The 18979-nt window shown below is 38.5% G+C and overlaps 2 protein-coding genes across 7 annotated transcripts in view; one reads left to right on the top strand and one right to left on the bottom strand.

The window, feature by feature from the left end:
* ERO1B (endoplasmic reticulum oxidoreductase 1 beta) overlaps window positions 1-18979 on the top strand; it is a 62046-nt gene that overhangs the window by 30873 nt on the left and 12194 nt on the right. For 3 of the 5 annotated variants that reach the window (XM_019418930.2, XM_019418929.2, XM_019418927.2), the window contains 8 exons: window positions 1415-1488; window positions 6365-6485; window positions 6606-6652; window positions 10245-10256; window positions 12122-12148; window positions 15962-16054; window positions 16177-16423; window positions 17204-17273. In XM_019418930.2, coding sequence (XP_019274475.1) covers window positions 1415-1488; window positions 6365-6485; window positions 6606-6652; window positions 10245-10256; window positions 12122-12148; window positions 15962-16054; window positions 16177-16423; window positions 17204-17273 — 691 coding nt within the window. The remainder of the gene's footprint in view (window positions 1-1414; window positions 1489-6364; window positions 6486-6605; window positions 6653-10244; window positions 10257-12121; window positions 12149-15961; window positions 16055-16176; window positions 16424-17203; window positions 17274-18979) is intronic. The other 2 variants (XM_053910215.1, XM_053910214.1) reach the window with 1 other exon arrangement.
* GPR137B (G protein-coupled receptor 137B) overlaps window positions 8887-18979 on the bottom strand; it is a 76402-nt gene continuing 66309 nt past the window's right edge. The window contains exon 7 of one of the 2 annotated variants that reach the window (XM_019418933.2): window positions 8887-9679. In XM_019418933.2, coding sequence (XP_019274478.1) covers window positions 9570-9679 — 110 coding nt within the window. In that variant the 3' untranslated portion in view covers window positions 8887-9569. The remainder of the gene's footprint in view (window positions 9680-18979) is intronic. The other variant, XM_019418931.2, reaches the window with a different exon arrangement.

Below are 18979 nucleotides of genomic sequence, written 5' to 3'. Positions count from 1 at the left end.
AGACACAGAATCTAAGGTAGGCTCCAGACTCTGGGCTGTCAGCCCAGAGCCTGATGCAGGGCTCAAACCCACAAACCATGAGATCATGACCTGAGCCAAAGTTGGATGCTTAACCGACTGAGCCACCCAGGTACCCCTGGATGAGGTTCCTTCTAACTCATTTGTAAAGCAAACTGGGCCAGCTCTGTTAGCTTTAGGTTAGTGTTGCCTGTCTTTTCTGTTGCTGTGGCTTTCAGGCAGGGTTTAGGATGAAACAACAAAGTGTCATCAAATAAGTATGCTCAAAGAAAAAAGTTTGTTTTTCTAAGTCACATTGTTAACAAGAAAATTGGAATTTATGTCACAGTGGCCTTGTTCTTGACTATTTTCAATGGAGGATGTATCTAATTAAACCTAACGATAGTTACTTTAGCTGTAACTGGAACTTAGACATTCTCATTTTATGGAATTATATGTTTCAGCTGAGTCAACTAAGATACGAGTATTTCCATTAACTTTTATTATTAAGTTAACTCGGTATTCCCACAGTGAATTGAAAACATTTATTGATAAAGTTGGGGTAGTCCAGTCAGTCAGCCTTATATACTTCTCGTAGTGGTTATATAATGTAGCAGTTTTTCAAATACAAAATAAATTCTTGGCTATAAAAGTAACACATTTAGGAACTACCTGATTTAAACTTAGTACACAAATAATTTTTTCTTTTTTTCCCTCTATTGTGTAGTGAATAAAGAAGAGTAATAATAGTTCTCGTATAGATGTTGCCAGTCTGGGTTTAAGACAGAGAAGGTCTGAACATAGGTTAAAGTAAATGTAGGTCGAAGTTTATTGGAGAGACTGTGGTTGTTCCTTTATCAGTTCTCCAAGTAGAGATCTTGATCATAGATTTTGTTAAATGTGAGGTAGTATGTAAAATGAATGATACGTCCTGATTAAAAATGATATTGGTGTTACCAGTGAATATCACATTGGAAGGGACATCCTGGAAATGCAGCTTTTGGTGTTTTTGTCCTATAAATAACAGAAACAAGTTAAAAGAATTATGAAGGTAAATTCAATTCCTGCTTTAGAAAAAAATACCACAGTTTCTAAGTTAGGTGAAAAGGCTAGCTTAAATTTTGTGTTTAACTAAATCTCATATATATTTGTAAATTTTCTAGTTAAAGTAATTATCGCAGTAGGGCTAATAATAGCTTTAGTATGAATAGAAATCCTTCACGGGAGAGTTAATATCTGTGTTTTTCATAAAACTTGCCATCATTCCTTCATGTGACCACTAACTGAATTTGTGACACTATCTAAATTAAAGACGTGACCTCGGGTTATCTGTTTTCAGTTATACAAGATGCAGTGTAAACATTTTCAACTCCAGATTTAATCATTTTTTTTTCTTTCTTATTCCCTCCTTCCCTAGTAATCAAAGCAAAGAAGCCTTCATTGACTGGGCAAGATATGATGATTCACAGGATCACTTTTGTGAACTTGATGGTAATAAAATAAACTATTGTAATTAAATTCTGTTCACTCTAATCCTTTTATAAGAACTTGAAGGCAGTGAAAATATACTCAGAATTAGAACTTGAACACACTGGATGTTGCTGTGTGGCTCTTACTATTGTTCATAATGGCATTTATTGAGAGCTTATGTTCCAGACCCTGTGCTAAGTGCTTGAAGTGCGTTATTTCTCATCTTTGCAGTTCCTTTATTTTTAAATTTTTTTCATGTTTATTTTTGAGAGAGAGAGAGAGAGAGAGAGAGAGAGAGACAGTGCAAGTGGGGGAGGGGCAGAGAGGGAGGGAGACACAGAATCCGAAGCAGGCTCCAGGCTCCGAGTTGTCAGCATAGAACCTGATGTGGGGCTCAAAGTCATGAGCTGTGAGATCACGACCTGAACCAAAGTCAATGCATATCCGACTGAGCCACCGAGGGGCCCCTTTGCAGTTACTTTAATAAGTATCTGTTATTTCATATCCAAGGAAATGGACTCTCAAAAAGACTGGCTTAGCCAGGATCACACAGTAGCAAGACGCTGAGATGGGATTCGATCCCAGATCTGAATCCCGTATTTTCTTCATCATGACATACCATCTCCTGTGGACCTCTATTTCAAGCCACTTAGTTTAGGTCTGTGAACATATAAACATGTTCACAATGGAATTTTCTGGAGGTCTCAACAAACTAACATAAAGATGCCCTGCAGTATTGGGGAGGACTCTAATTTGACTTCCCCATAGCCCTCTTGCCAAGAGTCTGCAGAATGGTACGAAGAGAGGGCACTATTTACCAATAACTACCATGACTCCTATGGCAGAAGGGAATTGGAGTGACTCAGAATTTTTTCTGAGGAGAATATTTCCAAGAGTTTTGTGCTGAGTAGGCTTAAATCATTCATTTGGCCTCTCTTCACTTTTTGCCTTTATATTGTGGGTAGTGGAAAAGAATTTGGGATAAAGCCTGCCCATTTGGAGATAGCAGAAGTTCCTCTGAATTCTTAAAGCATATAGAGTGGTCATACTGCTTTCTAGAGGTTTTTGGAAGATTCGTCTGTAGAACTGTGCTGTGAATCCAGTCTGTAATGGAGTAAGTTACAGTGAGCTGCTCCAGTAGTACAGGAAATTGAGACAAAGCCAGGAGGTGGAACGTTCTCACCATGGTTTATATGGTTTCAGCAAGGACATTTTTAAGAGATCTGAAAAAAGTGTCTTTGGGTGTCATAACTCCTGTTACGATATTTAGAATCGCCAAAGGTTTCGTCGAAGCAAGACGCTGTACCTAGGCTAAGAATTAACATCACTGCTTACTCTTTCATTTGCTCTTGGGTCATCATTCTAATTACATTTAATGTTCAACACTCACGGTCACTTCCTGCCAACTTATTTTACCTGTTCGTTATTAAAATAAAGAATTTTCAGTAGTACTTAGTTGACAGGTTTTTTACATTAAAAATCATTTCTGTGAATATTTCTCTCAGTAAATGATATCAATATATTTCTCTTATAGGTATTTAATAAACAATACTACTCATTGGCAGGGATCACCTGATATGATTAAATTGATGTACTCAATTACCTCATTAATATAAATGGTATTAACTAATTTTTTGACATTAGCTTCTTATATTGTAAAAATGGAAGAAGTGTCCTAAAAGAATTTACATCGAATCATCCCTTAAGATTTTTAGGACGGTATAATTAAAATAATTAGTGGTGTTTATATTTTGTGTAGTCCTTAAACACATGAACCGTTCTGCTAGTTGGATTACCACTGCTCTTCCGGGCAGTAATGTTCGTGTGTCTCCCAGTGATTTATACGTACAATTTTTAGTAAAAGGTGAAAGATTTGTACGATCTGAAGAGAAACCAGAGTATTATACGTACAATTTTTAAAAGCCCATCAGAGTAGCTTTAGAGTCACTGTTGAGTAATTTCAGTTATCTAAACTCACTGGATCAAAACAACAAATCTGAAGAATAGTCACCCCCATTTACTGGAATGTGTTTATACTAAGCCCGTGTGCTCGGCTGCTTTGTTGTTCTGTGTTTGGAAAGGAAGATGATCTTCATAGATCAAACGGTAGGTTTTTAAATAATTTAGCAGGTCAAGGTAAGCTGCTTTCCCTGCTCATTTTGTCGTCGTCATTGCTGTCTTTATGCATGGCTGGCTGCTGCTTTTGCTTCAGGTTTCTGCTCACATGTCACCTCATCAGAGAAGCCTGCTGTCACCTCCCTGTATGAAATGGTAACCACTGCCCCTCTCTGTCTGTACTGCTGCCTGCTCTCAGTTCACTGAGAACTACCTGAGCGTGCGTGGTGGGTTGTTTAGGTTATCTGCTTGTTGTCGGTCTTCTCCAGCTACAGTGAGAGCTCCTCTGGTCCACTACCACGCTCGTGCCCAGAACCGTGCCTGGACGTGGCATATGCCACCCTAGTGCCTAGAACAGTGCCTGGATGTGATACATGCCACCCTAGTTGTTTATGTGGTATATGCCACCCTCGTGCCCAGAACAGTGCCTGGACGTGATATATGCTCAATATACATTTGCTGCATGACATTGTTGGTTCAGATATAACTGAAATAGTGTGATTTTTACTTTTATTTTCTCCATTATAACATTAATTTAAACATAACGTAAATTTAAAATGTTTAAAACAGTAGTTTCTGAATCTGGCTGTGTATCAAAATTACTTGGGGACTTTGTGAACCGTAGGTTCTCCTCAACAGAGTATACTTTAACGGTGCATTACTAGCAATCTGGGATCAAGCTGGTGATGGAGGATTGTAGGCTCAATCCTGAGTATACAACAGGATTTTTTATCCGTGTCCATATGCAGAAAGCCTGTGCACTAAGTTGGGGTACCAGCACTGGTGTGTTTGTAGGGGGAATGCAACCTATGTATGCTGCCCCCCACCACCCATCTAGATGTCACAAAGTTCTTGCCGGTATGGGTCAGGGGTGGACAAACATTTTCTTCTGTAAATGGACAGATGGTAAGTACTTTAGACTTCATGGACCATACGGCTTCTATTACAGCTACTCAGCTCTGCCATAATAGTGTGAGACAGCAAATGAATATGGCTTGTGTTCCCATAAAACTTTCCTTACAAAAAGTACACACTAGACTAGATGTGGCCTTTGGGTTGTAGTTTGCCAACCCCATTCTGTAGGTTAATAAGACCCACTTTTTCATCATTTGAAAAAGTAATACAATTTTTAAAACCTTTAAGGGAACATACATTAAGAACGTTGAGGTGCAAGTTTTAAACGTTGATATAATTGACTTTTGTGATTTGTCACTGCCTTAGCTTACATTTTTTTTTAAGTTTATTTTTCAGAGAGAGAGAGAGGGTGCATGAGCAGGGGAGGGCCAGAGAGAGGGGAGAGAGAGAATCCCAAGCAGGTTCTGCACTGTCAGCCCAGAGCCCGACACAGAGCTCCATCTCCCAAACCGTGAGATCATGACCTGAGCCAAAATCAAGAGCCAGACACTCAACTGACGGAGCCACACAGGCGCCCAGAATTACAGTTTAAATCCTTGTACTTCAATATCTGAATCTGTTTGTTTTTCCTTATTGGTTGGTTAGTTGCTTTTGTTGGGTGAAGGGGTTGATAGCAGTCCATTGTGTGCATTTGTAGGTGAGCCTACAAATGTGTAGGCTTACATGCACACACATTCTTTATACATGTGTATACACGTATATATCCATGCATATAGGTGTTTATGATATGTTTAATATTGTAAAGCTTATGTAAAATCAATTTTGCAAATGAGTTTAATTGTGAACAACTCAAAGAAATTAAAAATCTGTAACAGAAGCTAGTGAATTGTAAAACTTTTCTTTGAACTTTCCTATAAAAGTCACACTTTGATTCACTTCATAATTTGAATCTTTTTGTAATGAAGATTTTTTAAATTATTGTTTTTAAATCTTGAATCAATCCATGTCCATGGGCAGTTTCTGTTCATCTGTAAATTACCTATTTTCTGTATCTTAGCTTGTATAGTGGAATGTCTTTATAATGTTAGGGCTAGAAATAGAGGCAGTATTCTTCATGTTTCTGTTGTCTGTAAGTTAGAGATAACTCATTTAGTAATGACAAGTTGTAATTATCTTTGTATTCTTCCTACTTCCTTACAAAAGCCAAGTAGTTCTTGGAAGGTGTACATCAGGATTCCATTTTACTCTTACTGGTTATGGGTAATCTCTGTCTGTGGTCAATGAATATTGTTAGGTAATGAAAAGAAGAGGGGCCGTATTTTAATGACTGTGTTTGGCCACTGTTTTAAGTCAGTGCCTGTATACCATTGATTTGATCTCATGACACCAAAAGGGAGGAAACATACAACTAAAGGAATCCATCTGGGCCAACATATATAGCGCTCCAGCTTACATGCATTATGAATCATACATTTGGGAAGCGTGGTCAGTATAATTTTTCTATTTCTAGTACGATATATATTTAGTAAAATAAAAAAATGGTTGCAAGCATGTGTGTAGGTGGGTGTATGCATAGGGAAGAAATAAAATACTAGAACAAGTTATATTCTGTTTGGTCATTTCGATCCTGGGTGGTTAAAACTTAAGAATAACAAATGCCTCTAAGAAGGGGAGGTGCATTCCATTACTGAAGAGAGTATCGAGTATCGGAAGGAAAGGGAGGAGTTGTTTTTTCCTCTCTCTCAAGTGTAAGTTACCCTGGGTCAAGTACAGTCACAAGTGTGCTAACCATTCTACCATTTACATTGGAGATTACCTGAAAAGCTGGCCTTTCTCTAACCTGTGGGTGGTTCTGCTTGTGTTATAATGTGAAATTTCAGATAACTGGTGACATAGAGGTGGTTTTTATGACTTGTTTCTTGTTCAGATGAGCGATCCCCGGCTGCTCAGTATGTCGACCTGTTGCTGAACCCAGAGCGTTACACTGGCTACAAAGGGTCCTCTGCATGGAGAGTGTGGAACAGCATCTACGAAGAAAACTGTTTCAAGTAACTGGAGGGAAAAGGGCTAAAGGGAGGACGGAGTAAGGGGGGTATGGTTCTGCAGGGAAAACATTACATGCAAAAATCAAGCCATTTTATGACTGAGTTTCACACTTGCTTTTTCAGGCCTCGATCTGTTTATCGTCCCTTAAATCCTCTGGCGCCTAGCCGAGGTGGGTGTTTCATACATTTTCATGCTTTCAGAGATTATTTACAAAATGTCTTTGTAACTAAACAAACTTTGAGTAAATTTTCAACTGTTTTATGTTTTTCTTAATTTGAATGACCAGAAGTATAAGATTAATTCGTGGGGTGCCTGGGTGGCTCAGTCGACTAAGCATCCAGCTCTTGATCTCAGCTCAGGTCATGATCTCACAGTTTGTGGGATTGAGCCCCACATCGGACTCCTCACTGACAGTGCGGAGCCTGCTTGGTTCCCCTGTCTCCCTCCGTCTCTGCTCCTCCCCCGCCCCTTTCTCTCTCTCTCTCTCAAAATGAATAAACATTTGGAAAAAAGTATAAGATTAGTTCATAATGGAGTCTCAAGGTTTCTATGTGTTTTATTTAATTACTGACATTTATTGACTGCCTGATATGTGAGTGCCTGATACTCCCTAACGTAGGAGTTCTAGGTGAAATAAATCAGAATATATGAGTAATGCTTATATATCAGAGGTTTCCTGGGGAACTATTAAGAATCTGGATTTCCAGGCCCTATCCTCTACCAACTTAAGTCAGAATCTTTGGGATTAGCCCCAGGTATTGTTTTGTTTTAATTGTCCAGGTGATTCCAATATGCAGGCAAGTTTGAGAACCAGTGGCTTATAACGTGCTTCTCAGACTTCAGGTGTGCTTACCAAGTACCTAAGGGCCTTGTTGAAATACAGGCTCTGATTCTGTAGGTCTTGGGTAAGGCCCAAGATTCTAACAAGCTCCCAGGTGATGCCTAGGGTTCTTGCTGATCATGTAGCACATTTGAGTCCTAAGGATGTAGAGGAGTCAGAAAGTTAGGTTGCCTGCAGCTTTACTCTAGACCTGCTGTGTCCAGGCTTTACCACTTGACACACTGGGCTGTATCGAGGACGTGAAATATGGCTAGTGTAAAACCAAGTTTGACATTTTACTTAATTTGTTTAAATTTTAAAATGGAAGCAGTGTAAAATACTTCTACCATGGAACAACTTTATTCTTTCGATAGGACTGCTTTAACTCTTGCCTCACAATGTACAGTTGTAGTGCATGTATAGTTTTTACTTTTTAAAACATGGGTATTCGAAAAATCTTTAGTAGAAATTTTTATTAGAGAAAACTTTACGCATGTGGCTAGTGTTGTATTTCTATGGGACAGCATTGTTGTAGACAGTTGGAGGTTAATCAACGTGAAACTACCTGGGCACATCGTCATTCCGCTCTCAACAAGGAGCCAAACTCTGTTAGCAACTCTGTAATTGACTTGCGCTTTTGATGTTTTCTTCACAGCAGGATTGATTTTAAGAACTTGAATTTCCCCGGTGTAGATTTGTATCTTTAAGGCATCTTTAAAGGTTGACTGAATGGACCGCTTTTAGCTACTCTTTTACAATGTAGCAAATGTTCTTTGCTTAGGGGAGAAGGGAATTGAATCATGACAAGGGTGTACATGGTTTCTCATCCTTTGTCTGTGTTGCTACTTTGACCTTATAATTTATTATTATAAAAGTGGAAACGCAAAAGTTATATAAAGTAAAAAGAGAAGGCTCCCCCCACACCCACCCTGGTCCACACACTCTGTTCCATAGTGCAGATCTTGAAAGGCATTCTTCAGACCTTTTTTATGATTAGTTTTTTGTTTGTTTTTTAGGATTGGAGTTCAAACATTAAAAATTGAGGTATAATTGACATACAACATTATATTAGTTTAAGGTGTAGAACACAATGTTTACATGTTTGTATATATTGCAAAATGATCACCATAGTAAGTCTAGTTAATATCTGTGACCATATGTAGTTACAGAATCTTTATTCTTGTGATGAAAACTTTTAAAATCTACATCCTTACCAACTTTCAAATATGCAATACAGTGCTGTTAACTGTAATTGACAAGCTGTTCATTACATCTCCAGGACTTATTTCATACCTGGAAGGTAGGTACCTTTTGACCACCTTCACCCATTTTGTCCACTCCCTACACCCTACCTCTGACAGCCACCCATCTGCTCTCTGGATCTGTAAGCTTGGGGAGTTTCGTTCTGTTTTGTTTTGAGACTCCACATTTAAGAGAGATCATACGTTATCTGTCCTCTGACTTCTTTCTTTCACTCAGAGTAATATCCTTAGAGTCCATCCATGTTGTCACCAGTGACAGGGTTTCCTTTCCTTTATGGCTGAGTAATAGGATCACTTCTTTTTTTTTTTTTTTTTTAACATTTATTTATTTTGAGGGCGGGGGAGGGAGAGGCAGAGAGGAAGAGAGAGAATCCCAAGAAGGCTCCCCTGCTTAGCACAGAGCCTGACATGGGGCTCAATCTCACAAACCGGGAGATAATGACCTGAGCCGAAGTCAAGAGTCGGACGCTTAACCGACTGAGCCTCCCAGGCGCCCTCGATCACTGGCTTTTAAAGTAGAAAATATAGTTAATTTAATAAAACCATCACATCCCAAGAAATACTTCATGTCCATATTATGATAAATTAGAGGCGTGAGACCACTGGAAAGATGAGAGGAAGGAGAGCACCACGTAGGAAAAGATGGGAGGCAGAGAAAGGGGGAGAAAAACAGCCAAGAAAGAGGGGAGACAAAGGACCGGGGGGGGGGGGGGTCCCAGCCACCAGGTGAGGGATCCATGCAGTAATTCAGTAGCTCTGGCTGATGCTCTTTGAACACCATCTCTGCTGAAACTGCTGATGTCGATTCACAGCTCCTCAACCTCCTCAACCGTCTCCACCATGCTGCTTGCTGGTTCCCCAGCCAGACAGCTAGGCATGTACAACTGGCTTTCCAACAGTTTCCACAGCAGAACCTTTCTTTCTGAAAATGAAACCTTGTATCGGAATGCCACATACAGAGCTGACAAAGGCAGAGCTGCTGTGGATCCCTAGAGCCCAACCTTCTAGTGCTTCTCCATGTCTGGGGAGCTCTGCAGCACCTGCAGTGAGGCTTTTGCGGATGACAGTTTGGGCGGTACTTTTATTAAGGTGTGTCCGTGCTGAGGAGCAGTACCTGGAAAGAGAGAAGTATCCGGCATGGAAACAGCAATGTTCAGAGCGGGTTGTGCACATAGGATGAAGGAAGCAGCTGGGTCTCTTTGTTAATTATTGAAACTAGTGATCTTCAGGAGTATTTTCAGAGGCTTTTAAAACATTTTTTTATTTATTTTTGAGCGACAGAGTGTGAGCGGGGGAGGGGCAGAGAGAGAGAGAGAGACACAAAATCAAAGCAGGCTCCAGGCTCAGCTGTCAGCACAGAGCCCGATGCGGGGCTTGAACCCACTAACCGGGAGATCATGACCTGAGTTGAAGTTGGATGCTTAACTGACTGAGCCACCCAGGCACCCCCAGAGGCTTTCTGATATTTATTGTATAAAACATCTGTGAAAATCTTGTACTTTTTGGCCTCCATTCTTACCAAGAAGTCTCATTTGGAAGATCACTATACACCGACCAAGGTTCATAGTATAATTAATAATTTAACACAGTAAGTTTTAATCTGATGTTAATTAAATAGGTTTAAAATCTGAACTATGGAAGACAGTTTCTAAAATCCTGTTTATTATTTTCTCTTTTAGGAGAAGATGATGGTGAGTTAAAACTGTTCTATTTGGGTTTGCCTCAAGTGTAGAGAAAATGTTTTTAGTGATCAAAATTTGATTTTTCCCTCTATTCAAAAGAAAACGTTTATCCTATTTTTCCAGAAATAGCCACCAATGAATGGTGACAAAAATAAATGTTTTATAATGTACATTTACCCTATGTTTGAAAGATGTATAAATTCCATCTTAAATATTGAGTGTAGAAACCAGGATTACATTACAAGTTCCCCACTTTCCGGTTATTATAATCTGCTTGAATATGTTCTGTAGAAATGGAGACGAGATAGTTTTACCAGATAGTTTGTCTTGTGCCTTTATTTTCTTATTGTCTTTGTAATTTGTAACCTCTGTTACAGTAATAAGTAATCTGATGAATAGTAATTTACCACCAATTGATTACTCCAGGTTACCAAATGAATATCAGTCATAAATTGCCCCCAAACAATCAAAATAGTTATTTCAAGTGGATGTTTACTTCTCTGTGCTCAAGGCAGTGATGAGCATTGTGCAAGATAGAAAGATGTGTAAAAGATGATGCCTTGCCCTACAGATGCTGACAGTATGTAGCAGGAATGACCAGCACTGCTCATAAATAATGGCAAAGAAGTGCTGCACATACATAATAAAACAGTAAGTGAGCTAGCTCTTTAGAGGTGGGACAGATCCTGTCCCACTGCTCTGGAGGCTTAGTGGAGGAAGTGGCATTTGAGAGGAGTGTTGAGTAATGGGACAGGTTTAGGCTGATAGAAATTGGATCCTGTGTGCTATTAGGAGGAAACAGCATGGACCAAGGAGTTCAGAAGAGAAGAATCAAGCGTGTTTGGGGAGACCGTGTTAGCAGTAGGGAACGCTTCATACAGTGGTAGTTTAAGTTGGGGGAGAGGAGCAGAGGCCACATTCTTGAGGATTGGGGAGCTCAACTTTTCCTAATAGCGTTTGGGGTTTCTTGAGTAAACAAGTGAGATTATGACGAATGGTCCTTAGGCAGAGCATGTGGAATAAGTTCACCTGTGGGAAGATGTTTGTGTAGTTTCGCCAAGTATGAAGACTCTCAGGAGACAGTTATTCCCCACTATCTAATTTATCCCCTAGACTCCTTGCTCAGCTCATCTATGTGTTGAGTTTTTCTTCTGCTTTGCTTTTCTCAGGTAAAATAAAGATAGGTAGCTCACAAAGTCTATTTTGATGAACTAGATTGATGTTTATTAGCTGCCATTTTTTTTTTTTCTAGTCAGAACAGCATTGGTCTAGAAATAGCTCTTCTAGCATTAGTACACAGGTAAGTCAGGTCCTTCCATACTTTAGGCATTGATGTTTCTGAAAAATTTTTTAAAAATTAAGGGATTTTAAAATTACCTCTTGCAATTTAGGAATTCTAGATAATTGAGGAAATGTATCTAGCTTTACTGCTCAGGAAAAAATGGAATAATTACTAATTTGATTTTTGGATTATAATTCACTGGTTTTTTCTAGAAATTTTAAGGCATTATATGGCTGTTATGAAAAGCAAATTTAAGATTGTTAAACTCTTTCACCACCATACTTAGGGATGTTTAAGCCTTCTAATGAAAAATATTACATAATATTTTGACTGAAAAATTTCTTAAAAATTTTGCTTAGTCAAGTATCATTTATAAGAAAGTTTTCCCAAAGTTACTTAAAGTACTTTGGGGCTTTATTTTCTAGAACCATATGCCTATTTTTCTACTTCACATGAAGCAGTGGCCATTTCTAGAGGTGTTCCTTAATCTGTCGTAGGAAATACTTTATGTGCTTAATTTATTCTGATTTGTAGATGACTGTTTAAAATATTTTAACACAATTCTGTGTGTATCTTTTTTTTTTTTTTAAAGGAGAATCGTTCTACACGTGGCTAGAAGGTAAACTTACACATCTGCATTTTAAATTTATTAGTCTCCTATAAAAATGTATGGATTGATTGAATATATTTTTGTAAGTTCAGGATTCATTACCTAGACAACTAATTTTTACAGTGTTGAAAGAAAATAACATATTGTAGGTTGTTGTATTTTAGGATATAATTATTTGAAAAATTTGAGGTTATTGGTCAGCCAAAAATAATCAGCATTAGGGAGATATACACGGCATATACTGTCCTCGGGTTTTCATAACTGACTCTTCAGTGTTATTTTCATTCTGTTTGTACCACTCATCCAGACTGCTTTCCTAGTAACCATTTTGCAAATTTGCTTTGTAGGTAGAGACCTTCTTGTTGGAAGGAAGTACTTGTTATATATATGAAAATGAGGGAAGGTACATTTGATTTCAGAAGATTAAACAATGTTTACACATGTTAAGATAGTCTAAACTTGTTTAATTAAAGGATAAAGCAATATAGCTCCCAGTAGATACTTTGCACTCTTACATTTTTTGGTGTTGAAAATATAAATACTAGTAATGGAAAACTGAAGCATTCTAGGATTTTAACAACTTCAGTTAAAAACTGGATATATGAGGGGCGCCTGGGTGGCTCAGTCGGTTAAGCGTCCGGCTTAGGCTCAGGTCATGATCTCAGGGCTCGTGAGTTTGAGCCCTGCGTTGGGCTCTGTGGTGACAGCTCAGAGCCTGGAGCCTATTTCAGATTCTGTGTCTCCCTCTCTCTCTGACCCTCCCCCGTTTATGCTCTGTCTCTCTCTGTCTCAAAAATAAATAAACATTAAAAAAAAAACTGGGTATATGCTTTTTAAAAATTTACCAAATTGTCATTAATTTATGAAAGCAAAGTTAAAATGTGTCGGTGAAAGATAAGCAAGTTGAATGATACAGGAAATCATAACCGTATAGGAACTCTGCAGAGTTAAACTAAGTACTTTATTTTATGTTTGCTAATTGGTGATGTTACCTTGTGAACATGATTTCTCTTTTTTATTTTTATTTATTTTTAAATGTTTATTTTTTTTTGATAGAGAGTGCAAGCAGGGGAGGGGCAGAGAGAGAGGGAGACAGAAGATCAGAAGTAGGCTCTGTGCTGGCAGCAGACAGCCCGATGTGGGGCTGGAACTCAGAAACCGCGAGATCATGACTTGAGCCAAAGTCAGACATGCAACCAGCTGAGCCACTCAGGAGCCCCCTGATTTCTCTTTTTTAATGTAGTGTGTACCTTTGTTGGCCATTATTAAGGTGAACATTATTGATGTGCCAGTACTACTAGGAATTATATTGATAAATGGCCTATGTGGAAGAAAATTCTTAATTTTATTTCATTAGCTGTATTCTAAAGATACATATTGTGAAGAGTAGTATTTAGGTTGAGAGAGGTGGTAAGGGACCCTGAATATTGATAATGGAGGATGAGAATGAAATTTACGGGCAGTATTGAATTTCCTAGGGTATTCTTTATTAACCACTTTTCTAGTGTCCTAATGATGGGAGTCCCTGAATACTGATACGTGGTTTCAGAGAACACTCCTATATATAGGCAACTGATTGAATTTTTCTGAGATCTAGTTCCCTCATCTGGGACATGAGATTAACAATGGCCATCCAGTTCACCTACACTGTACGTGTAGATGATGCCTGTAAAAATGCCTTTGAAAATCACTAAACAACGTGCAAATATCAAATAATACTGTTACAGTAAATCTAGCCCTTTTGTGAGAGAAAAAATTACATATCCGTGTCCTGTAATTCACTTGTTGAAAATGAATCTGGGTGAAATTAAATCCAAAAGAAAGAGAACCATTGTCTAAATTGGATAGTTGAATTTGCTCTGTATTTTTAGAGATAGAAATTGGTAAATTTTGCCTTTGTAAATCAGCTTCTGTAGATGTTACTTAACATGACTGTGATGGCTTCGTCATGCCTGCCAGCAGACTGCAGGCAGGGAAGAGCTGGCCAGCAATTTCCCACAAGGTGTGCTGTGTGTTTTATTGGTACACTCAGTTGGCACATCTTCTGTTATTAACCATTTTGCTTAAAGTTACCTTATTTTCACAGTTTATGGGAAGACATTTCTACTCCTTCTCACTCCTCACCTGTCCCCATTCCAAGTAAAGCGTTTTGAGGGCTTTGCAAATTAGAATTGTCTCCCAGTCTGTGTTCTTATTTTTAGGCATGTGAATTTTCACAAGCCGCGCTTTGCCTGTTTTCCCTTCTCTGGTCTTTAGACACTTTACTGGCTGTAAACACTGCTTACAGAGGTGCGTTAGAAGGAAAAGAAAGTGAACTATACATCTGATCATTTTGCTACTTGGTAACAGATTTGATGAAAAGTTTTAGTAGAGGAAAAGTTAGTTCATTAAACTTGTTCATGATGTTTATATCCCTTGCTACCATGAGCATTCAAACTGGGCCATATACTTGTAGGAAGAGGCTGCAAAAAAAAACTTAATTTCTACTTTTTGGTCTCCATCCATGACAATGGGAATATTCTAGCAAGAATTCTAAATTAGGGAATGAGATCTCAAAAGAATTATATTTTCCTGTTAAAAGCTACTTGCTTCACAGCCATATAGGGTAGAACATCAGGTAAACTGAAGATCTAAAACATCTTGGGGAAAATGCAAAGCCAGCCGCATACGTACTCTTACATTTAAAAAATCCCACAGCTTACAAGTGCGGTTTTTTTCTTAGTTCCTTCCCACTGTTGAAGTTCATTTTTCCTTCACGGGGACAGTTTACAAAAAACAAAAAAAACAAAAAGCAAAAATGACAAAAACAAAAAATCTGTTGGATGGTAAGAGAAGGAAAAAGCCAAATGTTCTGCATTCAGTGGATTCTTAAAATCTAGGTTTTTGCATTTTTATCTATTCGAAAAATTTTCTATGAAGAATATTTTCTGAGAATTTTTTTCTTTTTTTGTGGTTAGATATACATAACAAAATTTACCATTTAAATATGCGTAACATAAACTTTGCCATCTTAATTATTTTAAGTTTAGTTTAGTGGCATTAAGTACATCCACAGTGCATATTACTTTTGTAGTAAGAGTAAAAATGGAGGTAGGGATAGGATAGGGTAGTGGAATTATCTTGATCTCTGTTTGAGCAAAAGCCTGTGTGGCTTAAGGCTATATAAAATCATTTTCCATCATATTCCTGTACTCTGTCTGATCTGATTCTACTCAGAGGAAAAGGTCAACCTACTTTTTTTCCTTGGTTGAAATTCCTGGATTACTGTTTCCCAGGTTTTGCCTCCTTACCAAGTGGACCATATAGTCCAGTGGAACTAGAGGATTGTAGGGTGGAGGATTAGTAAGACACACTAAAGAATCCGGAGGAAGAAGAGACATGGAATGCGGTCTGTCTTCCTCCACAATCAAGCAGGGTCGGAGAATCGACAGCCATAGGAAAGGGAAAGGGAAAAACAGCTGTTGTTAAGCCAGAGCAGTGGCTTTCTAATTATATTGGCTTACAGTTTAGCCCTAACCCATGAAAAGTCTGTGCCACTGCTTTCTGAGTAACGTGGGAACTTGTCAAGTACGTCCATACTGCTTGGACCTCCAGGGCCCAGCATTTTCTGTCTTACTCTGCATTAGGTTAGCATGTGCATAACTCCATTCAGAAGTCAGAATCTTCTAGTAAGAGAATCTTGATCTAATCATTTTGTTATTCCTTGTTTTTAATTTCCTTGAACCTTCACTTTAAAAATAAGCCTGTGTACTGAATCTTCTTGATTCAGTATTTCTGTTATCTAAATGGATGTGATTTCTTTTTCAATTTTTTTCTGAATAGGTTTGTGTCTGGAGAAGAGAGTCTTCTATAAGCTTATATCGGGACTTCATGCTAGTATCAATTTACATCTGTGTGCAAATTATCTTTTGGAAGGTAATCCCATTTTTATGTAGAAATCTTCTATTAATGTAAAAATTGTTGGGGGTGGATATATATTCTCTAGAGAGGGAAAAAAACCTACTTATTAAAGGTATGCTGTGTATTTCTCTTTGTAGAAACGTGGGGTAAACCTAGCTGGGGACCCAATATGAAAGAATTTAAACGCCGCTTTGACCCTGTGGAAACTAAGGGAGAAGGTCCAAGAAGGCTTAAGAATCTGTACTTTTTATACTTAATTGAGCTTCGTGCTTTATCAAAGGTCGCCCCGTATTTTGAGCGCTCAATTGTTGATCTTTACACTGGAAACGTAGAAGAAGATGCTGACACAAAAACCCTTCTACTGAATATCTTTCAAGATACAAGGTAAGAATTGACTATCAGCGATCTGAAATTCTGCACTCTGAATATGAATGAGCTACTGCTTGAAATACAACAGAAACTGATTCCTGAAAGCTAGTTAGGAAGAGGGAGGGTTACACGTGAGAAGAAAAATGCTCAGAAGGACAGCAGAGCAAGTGTAACAGCCTGTCCACACTTGCGAATAGCCTGTAGTTTCAAACATAACTTTACATTTTATGTGGTGTCAAAGTTTAATGCTGTTTTAATGTATTCTGCCAGTTTTGTGTTCTTCCCATCGCTGTTCAAATTCAGATGCTGCTATAAGGGGGTTAGCATGAAGGTAGATATCTGAGGGAGTGTTGTTAGCTTTACCTTCTAGAATACAACCCCTTTTAAAAATGCTGAGTTTGTAAAATTTGAGTTTACTGGTTGTTAAAATGAGCATGAAGGAAAGTTGGATTAATGTGTTTAAATTATGCATTAAATTTTAAAACCTTTTTTTAAGAGTGTTGCACATTTTCCACATAAATTGCTTTTAAACTCATTTTTTGAATTATTTTTTATTACGTAATTTCTTTAAAACATTGGTCTTCTAAATTACAAAGCCATGTTTATGTTGTTTTACTCTTTTATTGAGTAGTTTACATGTGAGCTGTTTGCCACCTTCCTGTGCTATTGAACTTCACACACGTGTAAATTATGACGTGTAAGCATTTGTTCAAGGGACAGAAAATTTCTGCCAGAGCTCTACGGCATAGTACTTGAATTTTTTGTCTGTAACTTACAGTCTTGTCATTTCATCAGGTCCTTTCCCATGCACTTTGATGAGAAGTCCATGTTTGCAGGTGACAAAAAGGGGGCCAAGTCATTAAAGGTAAAAAGTTTGAGCTTGGGGGCTAGGGTGGGGAGCAGTTTACTGGCTGTGTTTTAATCCTGTCCATCTGAACTCTTTCCAGTTCTCTATCTTGTTGCAGTTGGTCTGATTGGATTTTACTACAAATGACACAGAAAACCTCTTCTCTGTACTTTTCAATTCCCCTTTTCTCCTTTCTGGTCTGGCCAACTCTCAGTGAATCCTCACTTGTTACTCTGACCAATGAATATGGAACCTTTGTAAATGTAAATGTCTTTTTATTTATTTATTTTTTATTATTTTTTTTTATTTATGATCTTATTTTTATTAGCCTTTACATGAAGTCCAAGGTATATTATTTTTTTTTTTCAATATATGAAATTTATTGTCAAATTGGTTTCCATACAACACCAGGGCTGATCCCAAAAGGTGCCCTCCTCAATACCCATCACCCCCCCTCCCCTCCCCCCCTCCCTCCCACCCCCCATCAACCCTCAGTTTGTTCTCAGTTTTTAAGAGTCTCTTATGCTTTGGCTCTCTCCCACTCTAACCTCTTTTTTTTTTTTTTCCTTCCCCTCCCCCATGGGTTTCTGTTAAGTTTCTCAGGATCCACATAAGAGTGAAACCATATGGTATCTGTCTTTCTCTGTATGGCTTATTTCACTTAGCATCACACTCTCCAGTTCCATCCACGTTGCTACAAAGGGCCATATTTCGTTCTTTCTCATTGCCATGTAGTACTCCGTTGTGTATATACACCACAATTTCTTTATCCATTCATCAGTTGATGGACATTTAGGCTCTTTCCATCATTTGGCTATTGTTGAAAGTGCTGCTATAAACATTGGGGTACAAGTGCCCCTATGCATCAGTACCCCTGTGTTCCTTGGGTAAATTCCTAGCAGTGCTATTGCTGGGTCATAGGGTAGGTCTATTTTTAATTTTCTGAGGAACCTCCACACTGTTTTCCAGAGCGGCTGCACCAATTTGCATTCCCACCAACAGTGCAAGAGGGTTCCCGTTTCTCCACATCCTCTCCAGCATCTTATAGTCTCCTGATTTCTTCATTTTGGCCACTCTGACTGGCGTGAGGTGATATCTGAGTGTGGTTTTGATTTGTATTTCCCTGATGAGGAGCGACGTTGAACATCTTTTCATGTGCCTGTTGGCCATCCGGATGTCTTCTTTAGAGAAGTGTCTATTCATGTTTTCTGCCCATTTCTTCACTGGGTTATTTGTTTTTCGGGTGTGGAGTTTGGTGAGCTCTTTATAGATTTTGGATACTAGCCCTTTGTCCGATATGTCATTTGCAAATATCTTTTCCCATTCCGTTGGTTGCCTTTTAGTTTTGTTGGTTGTTTCCTTTGCTGTGCAGAAGCTTTTTATCTTCATAAGGTCCCAGTAATTCATTTTTGCTTTTAATTCCCTTGCCTTTGGGGATGTGTCGAGTAAGAGATTGCTACGGCTGAGGTCAGAGAGGTCTTTTCCTGCTTTCTTCTCTAGGGTTTTGATGGTTTCCTGTCTCACATTCAGGTCCTTTATCCATTTTGAGTTTATTTTTGTGAATGGTGTGAGAAAGTGGTCTAGTTTCAACCTTCTGCATGTTGCTGTCCAGTTCTCCCAGCACCATTTGGTAAAGAGACTGTCTTTTTTCGAGAAGAATGCTGGTGCAATTTTGATTGGGATTGCATTGAATGTGTAGATAGCTTTGGGTAGTATTGACATTT

This window comes from Panthera pardus, unplaced genomic scaffold (genome assembly GCF_024362965.1).
Source record: "Panthera pardus isolate Hobbes unplaced genomic scaffold, ASM2436296v1 HiC_scaffold_22, whole genome shotgun sequence".
In the NCBI taxonomy this organism is placed as follows: domain Eukaryota; kingdom Metazoa; phylum Chordata; class Mammalia; order Carnivora; family Felidae; genus Panthera; species Panthera pardus.
The sequence above is the reverse complement of the archived record's forward strand: the minus strand, read 5'-3'. Positions and strand labels throughout refer to the sequence as shown.